Source organism: Quercus suber, unplaced genomic scaffold (genome assembly GCF_002906115.3).
Source record: "Quercus suber isolate HL8 unplaced genomic scaffold, Cork oak 2.0 scaffold_252, whole genome shotgun sequence".
Classification (NCBI taxonomy): Eukaryota; Viridiplantae; Streptophyta; class Magnoliopsida; order Fagales; family Fagaceae; genus Quercus; species Quercus suber.
Window position 1 is genome coordinate 493,304 of NW_027069708.1, and position 24,671 is coordinate 517,974.

At 31.6% G+C, this 24,671-nt stretch overlaps 1 protein-coding gene across 1 annotated transcript; it reads left to right on the forward strand.

The window, feature by feature from the left end:
* Window positions 1-21,019: 21,019 nt before the first annotated feature.
* LOC112003066 (3-hydroxy-3-methylglutaryl-coenzyme A reductase 1) lies at window positions 21,020-23,713 on the forward strand. Its single transcript, XM_024035245.2, has 3 exons — window positions 21,020-22,319; window positions 22,470-22,816; window positions 23,171-23,713. Exons 1-3 carry the CDS (start codon window positions 21,131-21,133, stop codon window positions 23,411-23,413), a joined length of 1,779 nt encoding a protein of 592 aa, XP_023891013.1. The 5' UTR covers window positions 21,020-21,130; the 3' UTR covers window positions 23,414-23,713.
* The last annotated feature ends 958 nt before the right edge of the window (window positions 23,714-24,671 follow it).

A 24,671-nucleotide genomic window follows, 5' to 3' on the forward strand; every position in this document is an offset into this window, starting at 1 on the left:
AAAAAAAAAAAAAAAAAAAAAGAAGAAAAATCTAGGAAAGAAATTAATAACATGAATATAACAGCATCATCAAAGACCTTAATTTCCACTTACTTTTTTGAGCCTGATTGAATTTTTTAGTACTAGTATATTCCATTTTGTAATGCTGAATAAGTTGTAGGATTAATTGATTATGAAGCAAAAGTCCATGATTCAGTTAGCAGTCTTCATGCTCCAACCATAATTCATAAGTCCACTTCATAATTTCTCATTTGTCAAGCTTGAATAACTCAACGTACACTTACTCGACATGAATATAATTGTAGGATTTTTTTTTTTGCTAGATCCAAAGCAGCGTGCTATATAATTCGGTGCTATTGTAATTTTAAGTTGACCAATGCAATGAATATAAAAAATAGGTAACTACACCTTGTATTCAATAATAGCACACTCAATTTATAATAAATGAGCATTGAATTCCCACCATCTTAGTAAGAGAAAATGGCGCCAGCCACTTCAGACCTTAGCAGGCTGGCTATTGACGAATATCTTTATCATAAACAAATTCATTAGTAACAGCAATGAAGAAAATGTTTGGATTTTTGTCATGTAAAATGCATAGGCAATTTGGTTGCTCATTTTCTTGCCAAGAAATCTATTTCTGGCAGTGAGCTACAGGTTTTTGAATTGATTCCTCCCCTGATGATATAGCCCCCTAGTAACTCAAGACTCTTTGTAATCCTTTTGAGTTATTATGAAATAAAACTTGGCCTTTGGGTTTGGATTCTTAAAAAAAAAAAAAAAAAAACAAGGAAGAAAAGGTAAAATTCTTCTTCTGCTTTAATTACTTAATTAAAAACTTATTGACAATCTCTCACCAAATACTACTTAATACTTATAGCTGAATGATGTAGACATTTGGGATATTGACTTTTTCGGTCTATTTTTAGGTTATTTAATACATTGTAGCTTTGGACCGCGCACCATTAGTGCGGTAGTCACTCTATAAGTATAAGTGCTTTGAGGTGTGGGGGGTAAGAGACAGGGCTCAAGTTTCTAAGAGGAAATTTCGCACACATATACAATTAGATTAGGCTAGAATTCTTCTTCTGCTTTAATTACTTAATTAAAACTTATCGATAATCTTCCACCAAATACTACTTAATACTTATAACTGAATGATGTAGACATTTAGGATATTGAATATTTTTGTCTATTTTTAGGTTATTTAATACATTGTAGTTTTGCACCGCGCACCCTTAATGCGGTGGTCACTCTATAAGTATAAGTACTGTGAAGTGTGGGGGGTAAAAGACATGGTTCAAGTTTTCAGGAGGGAGTTTCGCACACATATATAATTAGATTAGACTAGACTTCTTCTTCTGCTTTAATTACTTAATTAAAAACTTATCGATAATCTCCCACCAAACTAGTTAATACTTATAACTGAATGATGTAGACATTTGGGATATTGACTTTTTCTTTCTATTTTTAGGTTATTTAAATACATTGTAGTTTTGCACCGCGCTCCCTTGGTGCGGTGGTCACTTCATAAATATAAGTGTTGTGAGGTGTGAGGGGTAAGGGCCAAGGTTCAAGTCTTTAAGAGGGAGCTTCGCATATATATACAATTAGATTATGTTATAATAAAATTTCTATCTTGTATAAAGTAAAAATAAAAAAACATTGTAGCTTTGCAATTTTTATTTATTTATTTTTAATTTTAGAAAAACAATGCTACAAACATAATAAATTTCACAATAATTTATAATTTATTGTGAAGTTATTATTGATTTATTTCTATATATTAAGAGGATTTAGAAAATTAGTTATGGTTTCAAAAAATTTCAAAAATACATCTAATCAAATTAGATAATCCTTATTCTTTAAAAAAAAAAAAGGTTAAAATTGTAATTCAACAAAATTAAAAAAAAAAAGTACTAGAGAAACTTTTTTCCTAAAAATTAACAAACTCTCTATTTAATTATATCTTACGCACATTTAATACATTTTTTTTTTTTTTTTTTGTAAAAACTAGTATACACTAAACCTAGCAATTTACTCCACATTTTTTTTCTTCGTAAAAACTAGTATACAGTAAACTTAGCAATTTACTCTATTTCAAATCCTAAATTTTAATTTCTTAAAAATTCTTTCTATGTAACCTCACTAACAATAAATAAATTCAAATTATAAAATTACATTAAACTCAAAATAAAAAAAGAGTCTCATCACACATGCAGAGCATATATGATGAGGCTAATTTCAGGTAGAAGTACAAAAAGTGTACTTAAGATTTGACTTTGTGCATTTTTCTATTATATTTTTACTTAAATTTTATTTGCTTATTTATTTACTAAAAATTTTAAGTTGTTCATTGTTATAAATTACCAAATTTATCAAATATAGTTATAAGTTTAAAAAGTAATGAATAAAAATCAACAATAAATAATCCACAGTTTAATAATAATAATAATTGTACGGTCAGTTTTTGTAGCCCAAACCCAAAGAATATGGGTTAAAGGCCCAACAAACCCAGAACAATGAATTTGTAGAGAGTGGACGAAAGAGCTGGGCTGGTTACGAAGTAGACGGTGGTGGGCTAGATTGCTTGCAGTGAGGATAACATGAAATAATGCTCAAACAACTCCATGAATGAATGTTCGAAGAGGTGTTTTATTGAGTGAACAGTGATTACAACATTCAGAGCTACAATCAAGCTTTTCTCTCTCTTTCCCCCCCTTCTCGTTAGGGACCCTTCTTCTTTATATAGCATCCTCTCCCATCATCTCCACCGTTCACCTGTTCTTCATCTGCGTATCCACTCAAGTGCACGTCACGTCAGGTGTCTGCTTTGGTTCTTAGTGAGTGGCGGTAGCTGAGGTTGCACTGTTCAGGGGTCTTCTCCACATAAATGCGGCTAGAAAAGCTGTTGCAGCGCATTAAATATGGTGGTGGCAGCTTTTCTTTTAGGTATCTTATTGTTCTGATCATCCCTAGACCTACCTAGAACTTATCATTATCGTTGGGATCGCTGGGAAGATTGTGTGGATCTTCCTCACGTTTGTTTGATCAAGACTATTTGTGGCCGAAGAGTGAGACGTCTTTGGACACGTGGTGGTCTCTTCGGACAGTACTCCCCCTCTACTTCTGGGCTTCTTGCCTTCAAATGGGCCGTTCCTACCCAACTATATATCTTCGGAAGTATGATACTTCTTAACCCGGTACTCCAGGCCCGTTAAGTGGCTCTCAGTTTTTACCCCCCACAACAATAATAATAATAATAATTATTATTATTTAGGGAAACAATTGATTCAGTTAAAAAAAAAAAATTAACTATTTTCCTAGTACAAAAAGGATGCAATTAAATAAAAAGAAATAAAAGATGCTATTTAATTAAGAATGAAAGTTTAACATGTTGTGAGTTGACATGAGAATGATAAAATTATGAATACTACTAATTTTTTTTTATATAGATGCCTTAATTTTTAGAATAAAATACTCTTCTAGAATATATTGAATTATTTTGTAATATTAAGGTATTTTTATTGTAATAAAAAAATAAAATAATATTTTGGAAAAAAGAAAGAGCCATATTTTTGGGGGAAAAATTAAATGTATTTGGGACGCCCATGTAGGGTAGAGTGGCCTTGGTGGGAAGCTACCCTGGCCTTAAGTAACACTAAGACTCGTACGTACAACATTTTAAAATTTTTGTGTGATGAGATACATATGACTTGTACAAGTACAACACTTTTTAAATTTTCAGGATCCAGCCCCCCCTACCTTGAAAATGAACTGGTTGGTAGGTACAAGACTTGAAGTCATGAGTAAACTCACTTCAATCAGAAATGCAATATTCCAATGAAGTGAAACTAGGGAGATGAATTTTTTTTACAATCGTTGACAATTTGATGATTGAGTAATTAATAAGGTCACTTTCATAATTCAGTCTTTTTCAAAAAAAGGACCCCCAGACAAGCAAACAAAGGTGCCCATTGTTTAGTACGTTGGTTTTGTATCTAATTTTGTTTAATTTATGGATATATTGACTTATAGTTCAGTGCTCAAGTTAAAATAATATTGTGATGGAGGAAGCCTCTTTTGTATCTTCTTCCTTTTTTTTTCTTTCTTTCTTAGCCTAAAAAATAGTTTTACTTTTGATTTCAACTGGCTTTTTCAGTTTCTATTCTTCTTCTTCCTTTGATTTCTTTCTTTTCCTCCTTGTGATACTTTGTATTAGGTGCATATATGTTTTGATCAATACAATTACTAGCTAATTTCTCTCTCTCTTTTTTTGATATAAAAACTGAGACTTTTATTAGTAGATATTGCAAACAAAATTCGTTAAATGGACTTTGAAGAAATGGCCGCTCACAGTATTTTTCTTATTGTATATCCATCTCAAGTCTCTTTCCAAGTTTCCCCAAGTCAAAATCCTATCATTTTATGTTTCCTTTTCAAGTTTTGCATGAGTATTGCGTGAAACTTTTTGTTTGTTTTTTTGAGAAGAACGAGTTGCGTGAAACTTGTGCCACCAACTAGCTAGTTGTTTCGATATATAATTCATCTTACAAATGGGGGAAGGTAGCTAGAAACAAATGGTATTATTTAGCGTGATATCGATGAAACCCATTTCTTTGACTATGCCAAAAACCCTCTCTTTCACACTAGCTACTAGCTAGGGCCTAGGAGTTACAATTATTCTAAATCTTCGTCCTTGCTTAGCTAAGCCATGAAAAGATTTTGTATGAATACGTTCCTTTTGATATATATGAGATTTTAAAATTAATAAATTTTTATAGAATCATTATTATGTTATAAATTTAACGACACATTATGTGAGTTTATTTGGAGATTTTGCTCAAATAAAAACAATTGTGATGTGATGAATTTCAATTGATATTTAAATCTAGTCATTTCAAATATTAATAATACCCAAATCTGTCCATAGATTTCGTTAATTAAAAAAAAAAATGGAAATGTTGGTCATTTGCGGTCATTTGCACAAAAATTCGTTAACTAAAAATTCGTTAAAAAAATAATAATAATAAAATCTATCCATAGATTTCGTTAACTAAAAATTCAAATTCAAATATTTCCGGTCATTTGCACAAAACAAACAAAATTATATAACATGTATTGAAAATGTTGGTTTTATATGTTATGTAAAGGGAGTATGATTTGATTGTTTCATATTTTCATTTATAATCAAAATTATCATTAAAAAGTTAAAAATTACAAGTAAGAATTTAGATTACAAAATATGGCGAGGCTAAAAGTTCCAAATTAAAAAGGTAAAAAAAAAAAAAAAAAAAAAGTAAAAAAATCTTAGATGTACGAAAGTGAGAGAAAAAGATAAAATTAGTGGAGGAGTTGTTATTTTCTAAATTAAATTATCCATAACTATATAATAATGGAGTTAATTAATGATAGTTATGCAATTACTAATTAGGCAAAAAATTTATTTAAAAAAAATACATATATTCTGAACCTATGTGGGGAGTGATTGTAGAGAAACTAGTATAAAAATAAAAATAATTAACTATATATTCCCATCAAAAGTAAGAATATAAAAGAATTAAGTTAAGTCGAGTATTAAAAATTTAAACTTGTTTATTTAATTTTATTTCAAACACTGCTCCAAATTTTTTTTTTTTAATTTCAAACACCAGTCGAACTCGAACTTATCATCAAATTAATAAGATTATATGTTCAATCTTAGTTTATTTTCTTGTTGAATAAACTTGAACTTGTTCATTAGTTACTTGATTAATTTATTCTTTTTCCGTATATAATAAAGCATTATTAAAATTTTTTTTACCCTTTCACAAATTTATGAATTTTTACTGCTAATTATGAGACTGTTTATTTTATTAGCAAGATACAAATAATAATTTGATACTATATAAACCTATTTACAAACTTAAACAATTTAATCTCAAGTTTATATAAATATATTTTTAGACAAATATACATATAAAAATATAATATCATATATAATTAATTAAATCGAGCCTCATGTTTATATCCTTATGTATGAACATATTATTAACTCTTACTTGTTTAATAATTGAGTCTAAACTTGATCTTAAGCATAACAATCATAAACAAGTTTTTCTTCCACCAAGCTCAAATTATGATAATAGTATATAATAAATAAAAGTAAAAATCTCACACACACACACACGTACACACATTAAATATATAAAGATTAAAAAAACAAAAAACTATATTATATACTAGAAGACAACACTGCTTAGTGGAAAGTGGATGCACACCACAAAAGGTATCGTGGAAAGGAAAAATGAAAAAAGAAAAATAAACAAACATAACAAAAGGTGGTATAGTAATTGTCATCATCAAGCAAATACAGTAAATCAACATGTTCAAAACTTCTTCTTCTTCTTCTCAAAAAAAAAAAAAAAACTTCTTCTTCTTCTCCTTTTCGTCTTCATATAACCACCTAATTGGCTTTCGCTATTTTTTATTCTTTCTCCTTTCTAATTTGAATTTGTATCTTAAAATCTTGATTTTATTCACTACATGTCCCCACCGCTAATAATCAATATATTATAAATTTATAAATTATAATAACCTTCTTATGGGTTGATCTCATATCCAATCTCCTAAGATAGATTTTGAGAGTACTAATTAATATAAATCCATAATCATCAGCCAAGCATAGAGTGATAAGCTTTCGAATATTTCCAATATAATCACAACCTGCTGTTGACATTATTTATTTATTTATTTATTTTTCTCATTACAATAAATAGCTACTGTAAGGTCCGTTTTTGTAGCCCAAAAGATATGGGTTTCCCCAGGTCTAACGAACCCAGAACAATGAATTTGTAGAGAGTGGGTCGAAGGTTTAGGCGCTCACCGGCCTTCATGAAGGATCAACTACTTTTCTTTTATTGAAAGATACTAAGACCAATTTACAACTGGGGGATACTCCTCGGCCATGGGCCGAGGAGGTTTCTCCTTCCCCCCCCCCCCACCAAAAACTCCCTTTTACACTTTGCTCCCCTTTCTTATATATCCCTCTCTTCCTCCTCCTGTTGATCATCTATTGGCCTCCCTTCTGACCGTCTGTCCCATCAGAGGTCATATCTGTGCTCAGGTGGCTCACCCTGATCGATGTTGCCCTGTCAAGGGGTTACATCCCCATTAATGCGGCCAGAAGGGTTAGGTGAGCGTATTCAATGCCGAGGTGACAGTTCGCTCAGGGCTTGCCCCTTCTCCGTACTTCTGTTGCCAACGCGTGGCACTGGGCCCTCTCCTCCTTGGATATTCCAGGAGTCCTTTGGTAGGGTGGTCTTCGTGTTTTTCCGAGGTCTCGGACGCCCGAGGACAGGGTCATCTTCGGACCCATCATGCATCCTCGGCGTGGGCCATTTGGGCCTGGCTTGGAGTGGGCCAAGGCTACTCGATTTTCTGGCCCCACAACTACCAAACTATTTTGTTTTGAAATGAGTTCGATAAAAGCCCATAAAATAAATGAACTAAAAGAAAATGACGAAATGAGTTATATTTATGTATGTTTGTTTTCAATTCGTTTTGTGTTATATTTTGTCTTAAAAGTGTTTTATTAACATAAGATGGTGAGGTAAATTACGGTTGCATAACGGACTTAGTTTTGGATGGGTAATTGATACCTTCAAACCAAGGGTAGGTAAATGAAATTAGCTCCTACCACATCTAGTTAATGTGTTGTTATTAAAATAAATAAATAATTTGTATGAAGAAAAAATCCGTTCACTAACCATAATTCATGCTGTGTATTGTTGCAATATTGTGTGAAGATACATTTCAAATAATAAATTGCTTTTCTTTGTTTCCTACCAAATTTATTCACTTGCCAAAAGCATGCATATATATATATATATATATATAAGGGTTTGATTTACTTTCAGTATTTTTTAAATTAGACACATTTTTTTGTTTTAAATATACAATGATAGGTGAAACTGAGAGAAAATCCAATTAGATTACAATTGAATTCTCAATTTTGTGCCACATGTCTTTTTTTTTTTTTTTTTTTTTTTTTTTTTTAATTGAATTCCCACCATCTTAGTAAGAGAAAATGGCGCCAGCCACTTCAGACCTTAGCAGGCTGGCTATTGACGAATATCTTTATCATAAACAAATTCATTAGTAACAGCAATGAAGAAAATGTTTGGATTTTTGTCATGTAAAATGCATAGGCAATTTGGTTGCTCATTTTCTTGCCAAGAAATCTATTTCTGGCAGTGAGCTACAGGTTTTTGAATTGATTCCTCCCCTGATGATATAGCCCCCTAGTAACTCAAGACTCTTTGTAATCCTTTTGAGTTATTATGAAATAAAACTTGGCCTTTGGGTTTGGATTCTTAAAAAAAAAAAAAAAAAAACAAGGAAGAAAAGGTAAAATTCTTCTTCTGCTTTAATTACTTAATTAAAAACTTATTGACAATCTCTCACCAAATACTACTTAATACTTATAGCTGAATGATGTAGACATTTGGGATATTGACTTTTTCGGTCTATTTTTAGGTTATTTAATACATTGTAGCTTTGGACCGCGCACCATTAGTGCGGTAGTCACTCTATAAGTATAAGTGCTTTGAGGTGTGGGGGGTAAGAGACAGGGCTCAAGTTTCTAAGAGGAAATTTCGCACACATATACAATTAGATTAGGCTAGAATTCTTCTTCTGCTTTAATTACTTAATTAAAACTTATCGATAATCTTCCACCAAATACTACTTAATACTTATAACTGAATGATGTAGACATTTAGGATATTGAATATTTTTGTCTATTTTTAGGTTATTTAATACATTGTAGTTTTGCACCGCGCACCCTTAATGCGGTGATCACTCTATAAGTATAAGTACTGTGAAGTGTGGGGGGTAAAAGACATGGTTCAAGTTTTCAGGAGGGAGTTTCGCACACATATATAATTAGATTAGACTAGACTTCTTCTTCTGCTTTAATTACTTAATTAAAAACTTATCGATAATCTCCCACCAAACTAGTTAATACTTATAACTGAATGATGTAGACATTTGGGATATTGACTTTTTCTTTCTATTTTTAGGTTATTTAAATACATTGTAGTTTTGCACCGCGCTCCCTTGGTGCGGTGGTCACTTCATAAATATAAGTGTTGTGAGGTGTGAGGGGTAAGGGCCAAGGTTCAAGTCTTTAAGAGGGAGCTTCGCATATATATACAATTAGATTATGTTATAATAAAATTTCTATCTTGTATAAAGTAAAAATAAAAAAACATTGTAGCTTTGCAATTTTTATTTATTTATTTTTAATTTTAGAAAAACAATGCTACAAACATAATAAATTTCACAATAATTTATAATTTATTGTGAAGTTATTATTGATTTATTTCTATATATTAAGAGGATTTAGAAAATTAGTTATGGTTTCAAAAAATTTCAAAAATACATCTAATCAAATTAGATAATCCTTATTCTTTAAAAAAAAAAAAGGTTAAAATTGTAATTCAACAAAATTAAAAAAAAAAAGTACTAGAGAAACTTTTTTCCTAAAAATTAACAAACTCTCTATTTAATTATATCTTACGCACATTTAATACATTTTTTTTTTTTTTTTTTGTAAAAACTAGTATACACTAAACCTAGCAATTTACTCCACATTTTTTTTCTTCGTAAAAACTAGTATACAGTAAACTTAGCAATTTACTCTATTTCAAATCCTAAATTTTAATTTCTTAAAAATTCTTTCTATGTAACCTCACTAACAATAAATAAATTCAAATTATAAAATTACATTAAACTCAAAATAAAAAAAGAGTCTCATCACACATGCAGAGCATATATGATGAGGCTAATTTCAGGTAGAAGTACAAAAAGTGTACTTAAGATTTGACTTTGTGCATTTTTCTATTATATTTTTACTTAAATTTTATTTGCTTATTTATTTACTAAAAATTTTAAGTTGTTCATTGTTATAAATTACCAAATTTATCAAATATAGTTATAAGTTTAAAAAGTAATGAATAAAAATCAACAATAAATAATCCACAGTTTAATAATAATAATAATTGTACGGTCAGTTTTTGTAGCCCAAACCCAAAGAATATGGGTTAAAGGCCCAACAAACCCAGAACAATGAATTTGTAGAGAGTGGACGAAAGAGCTGGGCTGGTTACGAAGTAGACGGTGGTGGGCTAGATTGCTTGCAGTGAGGATAACATGAAATAATGCTCAAACAACTCCATGAATGAATGTTCGAAGAGGTGTTTTATTGAGTGAACAGTGATTACAACATTCAGAGCTACAATCAAGCTTTTCTCTCTCTTTCCCCCCCTTCTCGTTAGGGACCCTTCTTCTTTATATAGCATCCTCTCCCATCATCTCCACCGTTCACCTGTTCTTCATCTGCGTATCCACTCAAGTGCACGTCACGTCAGGTGTCTGCTTTGGTTCTTAGTGAGTGGCGGTAGCTGAGGTTGCACTGTTCAGGGGTCTTCTCCACATAAATGCGGCTAGAAAAGCTGTTGCAGCGCATTAAATATGGTGGTGGCAGCTTTTCTTTTAGGTATCTTATTGTTCTGATCATCCCTAGACCTACCTAGAACTTATCATTATCGTTGGGATCGCTGGGAAGATTGTGTGGATCTTCCTCACGTTTGTTTGATCAAGACTATTTGTGGCCGAAGAGTGAGACGTCTTTGGACACGTGGTGGTCTCTTCGGACAGTACTCCCCCTCTACTTCTGGGCTTCTTGCCTTCAAATGGGCCGTTCCTACCCAACTATATATCTTCGGAAGTATGATACTTCTTAACCCGGTACTCCAGGCCCGTTAAGTGGCTCTCAGTTTTTACCCCCCACAACAATAATAATAATAATAATTATTATTATTTAGGGAAACAATTGATTCAGTTAAAAAAAAAAAATTAACTATTTTCCTAGTACAAAAAGGATGCAATTAAATAAAAAGAAAGAAAAGATGCTATTTAATTAAGAATGAAAGTTTAACATGTTGTGAGTTGACATGAGAATGATAAAATTATGAATACTACTAATTTTTTTTATATAGATGCCTTAATTTTTAGAATAAAATACTCTTCTAGAATATATTGAATTATTTTGTAATATTAAGGTATTTTTATTGTAATAAAAAAATAAAATAATATTTTGGAAAAAAGAAAGAGCCATATTTTTGGGGGAAAAATTAAATGTATTTGGGACGCCCATGTAGGGTAGAGTGGCCTTGGTGGGAAGCTACCCTGGCCTTAAGTAACACTAAGACTCGTACGTACAACATTTTAAAATTTTTGTGTGATGAGATACATATGACTTGTACAAGTACAACACTTTTTAAATTTTCAGGATCCAGCCCCCCCTACCTTGAAAATGAACTGGTTGGTAGGTACAAGACTTGAAGTCATGAGTAAACTCACTTCAATCAGAAATGCAATATTCCAATGAAGTGAAACTAGGGAGATGAATTTTTTTTACAATCGTTGACAATTTGATGATTGAGTAATTAATAAAGTCACTTTTCATAATTCAGTCTTTTTCAGAAAAGGGACCCCCAGACAAGCAAACAAAGGTGCCCATTGTTTAGTACGTTGGTTTTGCATCTAATTTTGTTTAATTTATGGATATATTGACTTATAGTTCAGTGCTCAAGTTAAAATAATATTGTGATGGAGGAAGCCTCTTTTGTATCTTCTTCCTTTTTTTTCTTTCTTTCTTAGCCTAAAAAATAGTTTCACTTTTGATTTCAACTGGCTTTTTCAATTTCTATTCTTCTTCTTCCTTTGATTTCTTTCTTTTCCTCCTTGTGATACTTTGTATTAGGTGCATATATGTTTTGATCAATACAATTACTAGCTAATTTCTCTCTCTCTTTTTTTGATATAAAAACTGAGACTTTTATTAGTAGATATTGCAAACAAAATTCGTTAAATGGACTTTGAAGAAATGGCCGCTCACAGTATTTTTCTTATTGTATATCCATCTCAAGTCTCTTTCCAAGTTTCCCCAAGTCAAAATCCTATCATTTTATGTTTCCTTTTCAAGTTTTGCATGAGTATTGATTTCTATTCTTCTTCTTCCTTTGATTTCTTTCTTTTCCTCCTTGTGATACTTTGTATTAGGTGCATATATGTTTTGATCAATACAATTACTAGCTAATTTCTCTCTCTCTTTTTTTGATATAAAAACTGAGACTTTTATTAGTAGATATTGCAAACAAAATTCGTTAAATGGACTTTGAAGAAATGGCCGCTCACAGTATTTTTCTTATTGTATATCCATCTCAAGTCTCTTTCCAAGTTTCCCCAAGTCAAAATCCTATCATTTTATGTTTCCTTTTCAAGTTTTGCATGAGTATTGCGTGAAACTTTTTCTTTGTTTTTTTTGAGAAGAACGAGTTGCGTGAAACTTGTGCCACCAACTAGCTAGTTGTTTCGATATATAATTCATCTTACAAATGGGGGAAGGTAGCTAGAAACAAATGGTATTATTTGGCGTGATATCGATGAAACCCATATCTTTGACTATGCAAAAAACCCTCTCTTTCACACTAGCTACTAGCTAGGGCCTAGGAGTTACAATTATTCTAAATCTTCGTCCTTGCTTAGCTAAGCCATGAAAAGATTTTGTATGAAAACGTGCCTTTTGATATATATGAGATTTTAAAATTAATAAATTTTTATAGAATCATTATTATGTTATAAATTTAACGACACATTATGTGAGTTTATTTGGAGATTTTGCTCAAATAAAAACAATTGTGATGTGATGAATTTCAATTGATATTTAAATCTAGTCATTTCAAATATTAATAATACCCAAATCTGTCCATAGATTTCGTTAATTAAAAAAAAAATGGAAATGTTGGTCATTTGCGGTCATTTGCACAAAAATTCGTTAAAAAAAAAAAAAATCTATCCATAGATTTCGTTAACTAAAAATTCAAATTCAAATATTTCCAGTCATTTGCACAAAACAAACAAAATTATATAACATGTATTGAAAATGTTGGTTTTATATGTTATGTAAAGGGAGTATGATTTGATTGTTTCATATTTTCATTTATAAACAAAATTATCATTAAAAAGTTAAAAATTTTGAAAATGTTGGTTTTATATGTTATGTAAAGGGAGTATGATTTGATTGTTTCATATTTTCATTTATAAACAAAATTATCATTAAAAAGTTAAAAATTACAAGTAAGAATTTAGATTACAAAATATGGTGAGGCTAAAAGTTCCAAATTAAAAAGGTAAAAAAAAAAAAAAAAAGTAAAAAATCTTAGATGTAGGAAAGTGAGAGAAAAAGATAAAATTAGTGGAGGAGTTGTTATTTTCTAAATTAAATTATCCATAACTATATAATAATGGAGTTACTTAATGATAGTTATGCAATTACTAATTAGGCAAAAAATTTATTTTAAAAAAAATATATATTCTGAACCTATGTGGGGAGTGATTGCAGAGAAACTAGTATAAAAATAAAAATAATTAACTATATATTCCCATCAAAAGTAAGACTATAAAAGAATTAAGTTGAGTCGAGTATTAAAAATTTAAACTTGTTTATTTAATTTTATTTCAAACACTGCTCCCAAAAAAAAAAAAAAATTTATTTCAAACACCAGTCAAACTCAAGCTTATCATCAAATTAATAAGATTATATGTTCAATCTTGGTTTATTTTCTTGTTGAATAAACTTGAACTTGTTCATTAGTTACTTGAATAATTTATTCTTTTTCCATATATAATAAAGCATTATTAAAAAAAATTTTACCCTTTCACAAATTTATGAATTTTTATTGCTAATTATGAGACTGTTTATTTTATTAGCAAGATACAAATAATAATTTGATACTTTATAAACCTATTTACAAACTTAAACAATTTAATCTCAAGTTTATATAAGTATATTTTTAAACAAGTATACATATAAAAATATAATATCATATATAATTAATTAAATCGAGCCTCATGTTTATATCCTTATGTATGAACATATTATTAACTTTTACTTGTTTAATAATTGAGTCTAAACTTGATCTTAAGCATAACAATCATAAACAAGTTTTTCTTCGGCCAAGCTCAAATTATGATAATAGTATATAATAAATAAAAATAAAATTCACACACACACGTACACACATTAAATATATAAAGATTAAAAAAAAAAAAAAAACTATATTATATACTAGATGACAACACTGCTTAGTGGAAAGTGGATACACACCACAAAACGTATCATGGAAAAGGAAAAAAGAAAAGGGAAAAATAAACAAACATAACAAAAGGTGGTATAGTAATGGTCATTGTGGGGCCAGAAAATCGAGTAGCCAAGGCCCACTTCAACCCAGGCCCAAATGGCCCACGCCGAGGACGCACAACGGGTCCGAGGGTGACCCTATCTTCGGTCATCCGAGACCTCGGTACGGAGAAGGGCAAGCTCTGGGCGAACCGTCACCTTGGCATTGAATACGTTCACCTAACCCCTCTGGTCGCATTAATGGGGATGTAACCCCTTGCCAGGGCGACATCGATCAGGGCGAACCACTCAAGCACGGATACGACCTTTGATGGGATAGACAGTTAGGGGGAAGACCAATAGATGATCAACAGGAGGAAGAAGATGGGGATATATAAGAAATGTGAGCAAAATGTAAAAGGAGGGGGTTTTGGGAGGGGAGAGGGAGAAAAGCCTCCTCAGCCATGTGCCGAGGAGCATTCCCCAGTTGTAAACTGCTCTAAGTATTTCTTCAATAAAAGAGAAAGGAGTTCATGCTTCATGAACGCCGGCCGGCGCCTAAACCTTCGATCCACTCTCTACAAATTCATTGTTCTGGGTTCGTTGGGCCTTTAACCCATATCCTTTGGGCTAGGGCTACAAAAACAGACCCTACAGTCATCATCAAGCAAATACAGTAAATCAACAAGTTCAAAACTTCTTCTTCTTCTCTTTTTCGTCTTCATAGAAACACCTAATTGGCTTTCGCTATTTTTTATTCTTTCTCCTTTCTAATTTGAATTTGTATCTTAAAATATTGATTTATTCACTACATGTCCCCACCGCTAATAATCAATATATTATAAATTTATAAATTATAATAACCTTCTCATGGGTTGATCTCATATCCAATCTACTAAGATAGATTTTGAGAGTACTAATTAGTATAAATCCATAATCATCAGCCAAGCATAGAGTGATAAGCTTTCGAATATTTCCAATATAATCACAACCTGCTGTTGACATTATTTATTTATTTATTTATTTTTGTCGTTACAATAAATAGCTACCAAAGTATTTTGTTTTGAAATGAGTTCGATAAAAGCCCATAAAATAAATGAACTAAAAGAAAATGACGAAATGAGTTATATTTATGTATGTTTGTTTTCAATTCGTTTTGTGTTATATTTTACGTCTTAAAAGTGTTTTATTAACATAAGATGGTGAGGTAAATTACGGTTGCATAACGGACTTAGTTTTGGATGGGTAATTGATACCTTCAAACCAAGGGTAGGTAAATGAAATTAGCTCCTACCACAACTAGTTAATGTGTTGTTATTAAAATAAATAAATAATTTGTATGAAGAAAAAATCCGTTCACTAACCATAATTCATGCTGTGTATTGTTGCAATATTGTGTGAAGATACATTTCAAATAATAAATAGCTTTTCTTTGTTTCCTACCAAATTTATTTACTTGCCAAAAGCATGCATATATATATATATATATATAAGGGTTTGATTTACTTTCAATACTTTTTTAATTAGACACATCTTTTTGTTTTAAATATACAATGATAGGTGAAACTGAGAGAAAATCCAATTAGATTTCAATTGAATTCTCAATTTTATGCCACACATCAAAAAAAAAAAAAAAAAAAAAAAAAGTGGCCGAGTGAGTTAATTGGATCCTCAATTTTGCACCATGTGTTCCATCTAAATTTTTAAAATTTTTGTGCCAAAATAAATAATACATTAACACCTAATACAAAAACTAAGAAGACCACAAAAATAACCTAAACAAGAACATGTCACCTAGACACTTCTATGTAAACTCTCAAGCTCCTCTCTCTCTCTCTCTCTTAAATGTTTCTCTAAATATAATCTCAACCCCTAACCACTTGCTATCATTGGCAAACAACTCCTAACCACTTGCTACAATCCCCATTAGTCAATAATTGAGTGTCGTACTCCGCTACCAATCCATACATGATACATCAATTCATCGATGGATCATTTGTTACATAAAAGGAATGGGAAATATGCCCATAATCCATAAATTTGGAATAATTAAATTCCAAAAAAAAAAAAAGTGCAGATTAAGTAAATTCAATTATTAAAGTCTTTTATCGTCGAATAAAATAACTTGAATTTGATATCTACCTACACTAAAAACCAATTGGTCTCTATTTGGATTGAGGAAAGAGGTAAGGGGAGTAGAGGAGGAGTAATTTTTAGATATTCCCGGAGTACAAAAAATAGTGATCCCTCCTCTTACATTCTTGGTGGGATCTATTCATTAAATTTGATATTCGCCTACATTAAAAACTAATTGGTCCCCGTTTGGATTGAGGGAGGAGGTAGGGGGAGTAGAGAGAGAGTAATTCAACCCCTAACCACTTGCTACTATCGGCAAACAACTCTTAACAACACACCGGTAACCCCCCAATGCACAACAAATAGATTTATAAGTAAACTTGTATCCCCTTTTCTATTCATATTCACTGACTTATGAAACATTGTCAATCCCTTTTCTCACACACACACACACACATATATATATATATATATTTTTTATGGTTAACAACTCTTTTGCTTCATAACTAACCATTGAATTTAACAATATCAATATTCAAATGTATAAATGAAACTTAAATCCCGTATGAGGATTAAAATAAGCAACCATACGAAAAATATGGCTTTTGGAAACAATACTTTATTATAATGCTATTTGGAGATTTTATATATTTATCTATATAATAATAGGTAAAGTAGAGAGAAAATCCAATTAAATTTCTAATTGGAATTCAATTAAAGTCTAATTTTGTGCCATGTGTCTCATCTAATCTAAATTTTAGAATTTTGCACTGTAAAAATTGAATTTCAATTAGAATTTAATTTTGTGCTACGTGTCCCATCTAATCTAAATTTTAAAAATTTTGTACCAAATTAGTTAATTTAGTGTAGAAAACAAGGAGTCCAATACAATAAACCATAAAAAACATAATCATATAACTAAAAAAAAATTCAAATTTATAAATCATTTATATGTATATTAATAGGTAAAGCTTGTAGAAAATTGAATTAGAATTTGAAATTATAATCCAATTTATTTGGAGAAGAGTTTTGCTTCAGTGGTTTTCCCCATTCGTAAATAAATCACCTGTGTCAAATTTATTTTCCACTGCATTTAATTTAGTTGGTGATTTGTTTGTGCTACCACGCTTATTGCATATAATTAAATCTAATTAATTCACTTGGCTAATTATTTGATTAATTTGCCAAAATGGGTTAATACATTTTTGGCCTATCACCTACCAAATTTATTCACTTGCCAAAAGCGTACAAAAATATATATATATATATATATATATATATATATAAGGGTTTGACTTACAGCCAAAAGCGTACAAAAATATATATATATATATATATATATATATATATAAGGGTTTGACTTACTCTCAATATATTTTTAATTAGACACATCCTTTTGTTTTAAATATACAATGACAAGTGATAGTGAGTTTTAATCTCCACATTTTATTTAGTTAGTGGATAATGTGACAGTTTCTCATTAAAATAAAAAGAAATTTTACTTAAAAAAGTACTGGAAGTAAGTCAAACCTTATATATAATAAGCTTCTTATGGGTTGATCTCATGTTCAATCACCTAAGATAGATTATACGAGTACTATAATTAATACAAATCCATAATTATCAGCCAAGCATAGAGTGATCAGCTTTCGAATATCTCCAATATCTCCACCTGCTGTTGACATTATTTATTTATTTATTTTTTTCATTACAATAAATAACTACCAACCTAATTTTTTTTTGAAATAAGTTCAATAAAAACCCATAAATAAATTAACTAAAAGAAAAAAAAAAAGTTTCAGAAAATGATAGAATGAGCTATATTTATGTATGTTTGTTTTCAATTCGTTTTGTGTTATATTTTATGTCTTAAAAGTGTTTTACTAACGGAAGATGTTGAGGTCAATTATGGTTGCATAACGGACTTAGTTTTGGATGGGTAATTGATATCTTTCAAACCAAGGGTAGGTAAATGAAATCGGCTTTAACCACAACTAAGTAATGTGTAGTTATCAAAACAAACTAGTCAAAATAAATTGTATGAAGACAAAATCCGTTCACTAACCATAATTCATGTAAATGTGTATTGTTTCAATATTGTGTGAAGAAACGTTTCAAATAATAAATTACTCTTCTTTGTTTCCTACCAAATTTATTCACTTGCCAAAAGCATATATATATATATATACTATATAAGAGAGGATTTCTCTCTTTGAACCGGACTTTTATATAGTTTAAAAATGTCTATGTTAATGAAATGTAACTTCTCTTAAAAATAGGGTCATAATTGTCAAATAATAAATTTCATTTTTAATTCAAAAAAAGAACTCCTAAAATTTAGGATTTTTTTTTTCCCTTCATGTTCATTTTTTATGAGATTAAATTATATAAGAATGCGGTGTAAAACCCATGTTTACCCCTCCAATTCTAACATGCCACATCATTTTATTATATATTTAAGAATAAGTACAATCACACCTAATCAATTCTAATATCCATATATAATCCAACTAAATTGGGAGTTTATTGAGATGTTATTAAGTGTGGTAGGATTTATTAAATTTTAAGTAAAATGTTGATATGACAATCTCTTTATTGGATGGTGTAAAACATGGCTCCTTACCAAATTTTGACTCTTTTTTTATTTACTAAAATTTAATCTTTTTTATTCATTTTTCATTGAATAAAAGTAAAACACCCATAATTTAAAAAATAAAAAAATAATAGAAAACTAAGAGAACTCTTAAAATTTAGCCTTCTTTCCCCTCACGTTCATCTTATTAATCCTACCCAAACTTTTCTCTATATCACTACACCACTTTCAAACACACATTCAAAAAAGAAATTACAATTACTGCTTATCTCTAAAGTTTATTCTTTTTATTTGTTTGAAAAATAAAAATAAAAATAAAAACATTTTCAAATTATAATAGTGTGTGTGTGCGCGTGTGTTTTATGCTAGTCATTTAATTTTATCTTTGAAAACGACAATCTTTATAACTCAATGACATAACCTACTCTCTTTTACTAGGAGAGCTAGGATTTGAATGTTCTTTCTCTTGTTATTGTAACTTTCAAATTATTAAAAATAAATAAATTTTATCCTTGGTATTTTAGTAGAGAAGAAAATTATATTATCACATCATTTGTAATTGCAAAAAAAAAAAAAAAATGTGAGCATGACCTTTTAATAGTAATTAATTATAAGTAATAAAGATAAATTAATTGCATTAATTAAAAAATCCTACGTCAAGATATTGTATTAATGAAAAGATCTGACATCAATATATAAGTAATAAAATGAGGAGATTTCTCCAGGCAACACTATGCATTCAACTTATTGTTTTACCCTTAAACCAAAATCATTAGCTATTTTTTTGTTTTTTTTTTTAAGAAACAAGATTATCTAGATCTTTTTGAGTATATGATTATTTCTTTAGATATGTGTAATCCCTATTATCTCGTGTGTGTGACGAAGATATTAGCATGAGCAACTTTGTTGTAACTAGGTGTTCGAATCAAATTGATATTCACCTTAAATTATTACTCCCTCCGTTCCATTTTTTTTGTCCTCTATTCCATTTTGAGATGTCCCAAAATATTGTCCTGTTTCTAAAAATAAAAGTCATTAATTTACTAATGTTCCTATTATACCCCTATTAATTTACTAATTCAAATTTTTAATAAATTTTTTTAAGGGTAGTTTTGGTAACTTATACATTTTTAAAAGGTAGACAAGATAATAAATGATGTTCCCTTAAAAAGTTTGACTTTTCAAACAGGACAAAAATATTGGGACGGAGGGAGTATAAGTTAAATATAATTATCAACAAAACAAATTATAAATTATATAAGATTTTGCTAATGTGTGCCACAAGGGCACACAATAATTAATTATTTTTGAAAATTTTTTTTTCGAGAATTGAAAAAATATTGACAACTTTTTCAATTCTCAAAAAAATGTTTCTAAAAATGGATGACGTAAGAGCACACATTAACCAGACCCAATTATATATAATAAAAGTGAAAAGAAGGAGTAGCTTTGAAGTTTGAACATATTTCTATCTTGGTATTGTGAGACAAGAAATGAAAAACAAACATGCTTTAATTTAGTTGTATTTGTAAAGAGAAAAGGGAGAAGGAGGAGGACAAAATACAAGCGATGGCAATGAGAAAGGAAAAGGGAAAAGAAAGGGATAATATTGGGGTTAGAGAAAATAAATGGCTATTTAGTACATGTATTTAAATACATATTTTTCGATTTTAAATAATATTATATATATTTTTATATTTTTTTTTACTCACATATATTTTAAAAAAATAGAAATAGCATTACTAAAACAACTGAACAACCCTTAAATCTAATGAAACGATTACACTCAAACTCCTCCATTGACGTGGTGGTAGGTGAGAGCGAGGAAGATGAGGGGAGAGTTGAAAAGACTAATTACACCCATTAAAAAAAAGAAAAGAAGAAAGGAAGACTAATTGCAATTGCAAGGCTTTGACTCAAACACCCCCCCAATTTTCATTCTGTTGAACACGTGTGAAAAAATAATGTAAACTCGTTTTTCGGAGTAAGAGGTACTTCCTAGATCCTACGCTACCTATAGTGTCTCGTACGTGTGAGGTCTACACATGACATGACGAACAACATCTACAACAACAAAAACACCCAATCATTTCTATAAATAACTCTCCATTCTTGTTCCCTAAACACTCGCTCATCCATTCAGACTCAACTACCACTCTCATCACAAAACCAATCACTCCTCCCTTTGGATTCGCCGCCGGCGGTTTCTTTTTTCTATTCTCGTCCATTTCTCGATGGACTCCCGCCGGCGATCGACCTCCAAAGCCACCACCGGCCCCCCACCACCACCACACATGAAAATGAAAATGGGAGTGGGTCTACATCAACATCATAATGACAAAGAGCTCAAGGCCTCAGACGCTTTGCCACTCCCACTTTACCTCACCAATGCAGTCTTCTTCACTCTGTTTTTCTCTGTGGTCTACTTCCTGCTCACTCGCTGGCGCGAGAAGATCCGTAACTCCACCCCTCTTCATGTCCTTAACTTGTCTGAGATCGTCGCCATTTTCGCCTTCATCGCTTCCTTCATCTACCTCCTTGGTTTCTTCGGAATTGATTTTGTCCAGTCGATTCTTCGACCTTCCGCTGATCTCTGGCCTAACGAGGACGAAATCGACGATGCCCAGAGCACAGACGAAATCGTTCTTAATGAAGACTCTCGTAAAGTCCCTTGTGGTGCTGGCCTCGATTGCTCACCTCCTCAGATCGTAAACAAGGAAATCGTCTCTCCTCCTTCCCTGGTACCTACGGTATTGAGCGAAGAGGATGAGGAGATCATCAACTCAGTCGTGAAAGGATCGACGCCTTCTTACACTCTCGAATCAAAACTCGGAGATTGTAAAAAGGCCGCGGCGATTCGACGCGAGGCGCTTCAGAGACTCACTGGCAAATCATTAAATGGGTTACCTCTGGAGGGGTTCGATTACGAATCTATACTTGGCCAGTGCTGCGAGATGCCAGTGGGTTATGTTCAGATCCCAGTTGGTATTGCTGGACCACTTTTGCTGGATGGGATTGAGTACTCTGTTCCCATGGCTACCACAGAGGGTTGCTTGGTGGCAAGCGCAAACCGTGGGTGCAAAGCTATTCACTTGTCAGGTGGGGCCACTAGTGTTTTGTTGAAGGATGGTATGACCAGAGCTCCTGTGGTTAGGTTCGCTTCAGCTCAAAGGGCTGCTCATTTGAAGTTCTTCTTGGAGAACCCCAACAATTTCGAGAACTTGTCTATGATCTTCAACAAGTCCAGCAGATTTGCTAGGCTTCAGAATATTAAGTGTACTATTGCTGGCAAGAATCTCTACATGAGATTCACTTGCAGCACCGGTGATGCCATGGGCATGAACATGATCTCCAAAGGTGTCCAAAACGTCTTGGATTATCTCCAGAATGATTTCTCGGACATGGACGTTATTGGCATCTCTGGTAAGTCCAAATTGGATTTGTGAAGTTTGCACCTTTAGTTGTATGATTGATTTATTTCAGCTAAAACTTAGGTACAGTATAATTATGTGGTTGAATTCAATTGGGTCTGCATCATTATTGAATTAATTGTTTTCAACTTGGGTTTTGCAGGAAACTTCTGTTCGGACAAGAAGGCAGCTGCAGTGAACTGGATTGAGGGGAGAGGCAAGTCTGTGGTTTGTGAGTGTGTGATAAAGGGTGAGGTGGTGAAAAAGGTGCTCAAGACTAATGTGGCGGCCTTGGTGGAGCTCAACATGCTCAAGAACCTGACTGGTTCAGCTATGGCTGGAGCTCTTGGGGGCTTCAACGCACATGCTAGTAACATTGTCACTGCCGTGTACATAGCCACCGGCCAAGACCCAGCACAGAACGTGGAAAGCTCTCACTGTATCACGATGATGGAAGCTGTCAATGATGGACAGGATCTTCACGTCTCTGTCACTATGCCTTCTATCGAGGTAAATTTCATGTCACATCAACACTATTTCCATCACGAGGTCAAATTTTTAGGCTTGCATAAAGGAAAAGATGGTTTTTCTGATTTTCCACCTGATTTCAAATCTGAAAGACAGAAACAGTTCTTTAATCTTTACTCACTATCATAGGTTAGGATTTTTGGATTCCAAATAGTATAAGTATTTCATTCGTTTCGAGAGAGAAGTTGTTTCCATATATATATATATATATAGTAGCTTGTGGAATCACTTTCAATCACATGTCTTGCTCAATTTTTTTGGTATCTAGGTGTTAATAGTGCTGAGAGTATGCTGGTCAATAATATTTGAGACCTCACATGGCTTTCTTCTTTGCAGGTTGGTACAGTTGGTGGAGGTACCCAGCTTGCTTCTCAGTCAGCATGCTTGAATCTGCTTGGGGTGAAAGGTGCAAACAGAGAATCAGCAGGATCAAACGCAAGGCTACTGGCCACCATTGTAGCTGGTTCTGTGCTGGCTGGGGAGCTCTCCCTTATGTCTGCTCTGGCAGCAGGGCAGCTTGTTAGGAGCCATATGAAATATAATAGGTCTAGCAAGGATGTTTCTAAAGTTTCCTCTTAAAGGAAACAGATATAAGAATACCCCCAACCTTGAGGCTAAAAAGTTAAAAGGCCTCAGGAACATGGAAAATTAAGATTGATACAAATCAACTGTCAATTAGGCATGGAGACTAGGAGGGACATGATTGGAAAATTGAACAGCATAAAATACATAGCAGACCCAAGCAGCAAAGAAATCTGTTTGTCTGTTTTTTTAAATTCTGTTCCCCCCACCCCTTTTTTTTTTGTTAATTTCAAGTTATGTAACAAAAGTACCTGCAAATTGTGTAATATGATGGAAAACTTTAGTATCATTTCATTCCTTGAAGATTGTACTCAGTTCTGTTTTACTTGAGTTTCTTGCACCTTAAAATATTCATAAAGGAACAGAAAATTGTGTGATATGATGAAATTTTTTTGCTGTTACTATGTGTAAGGTTATGTGTTAGGTGGACCTGTCACTTTCCACAATTCCATCAAAATACTTCCATCTATTTAAAATTCTATTAAGAGATTCTTATTTATTCAAAATTGTTGAGTCATATCTCTCCAAAAAAAAAAAATTGCTAAGTCATTTTATGATAAAATAAATTTAAACATAAACTAACGGTTAACTTAGCAATTTTAAACATTTAGAAGTTTTTTAGTGGGATAGTAAACAAGTAACATGATCCACCATAATAGCCGTATAATTTCTAGTATTACTTCATAACAATTCGATTGTGTTGAGTTCTTGTCTGTTTATCAAGAAAGTTTAAAGAGAGAAAATTGTGTCTCTGGCCAAATTTGAATTTTTTGTAATATTGGGCCAATTGGCAAAAAATATAGGAGAGTGATAGCTGAGGAAGACTTTTATATGCTATTTTAATGCAGTGAAAATTTCTTGTAATATTGGGCCAATTGGCAAAAAATATAGGAGAGTGATAGCTGAGGAAGACTTTTATATGCTATTTTAATGCAGTGAAAATTTCTTGTAATATTGGGCCAATTGGCAAAAAATATAGGAGAGTGATAGCTGAGGAAGACTTTTATATGCCATTTTAATGCAGTTAAACTTGCACGTCATAGAAAGCAAAATTGGCAGTTCACTCTCCAAGATTCCAGGTAAATGAATGTCGTTTTCTTTTACTAGTTTACTCGCTCAAGTTCACTGTTGTGTCTATCATTCATCGGATCATGTGTGATTGTCCAAAACCCAACCCAGGTACTAGGAAAATCATTTCCCCAACCCTATTTGATTCATGCGAAACTATGAGTCTAACTGTTCAAAAGGCGCTTAA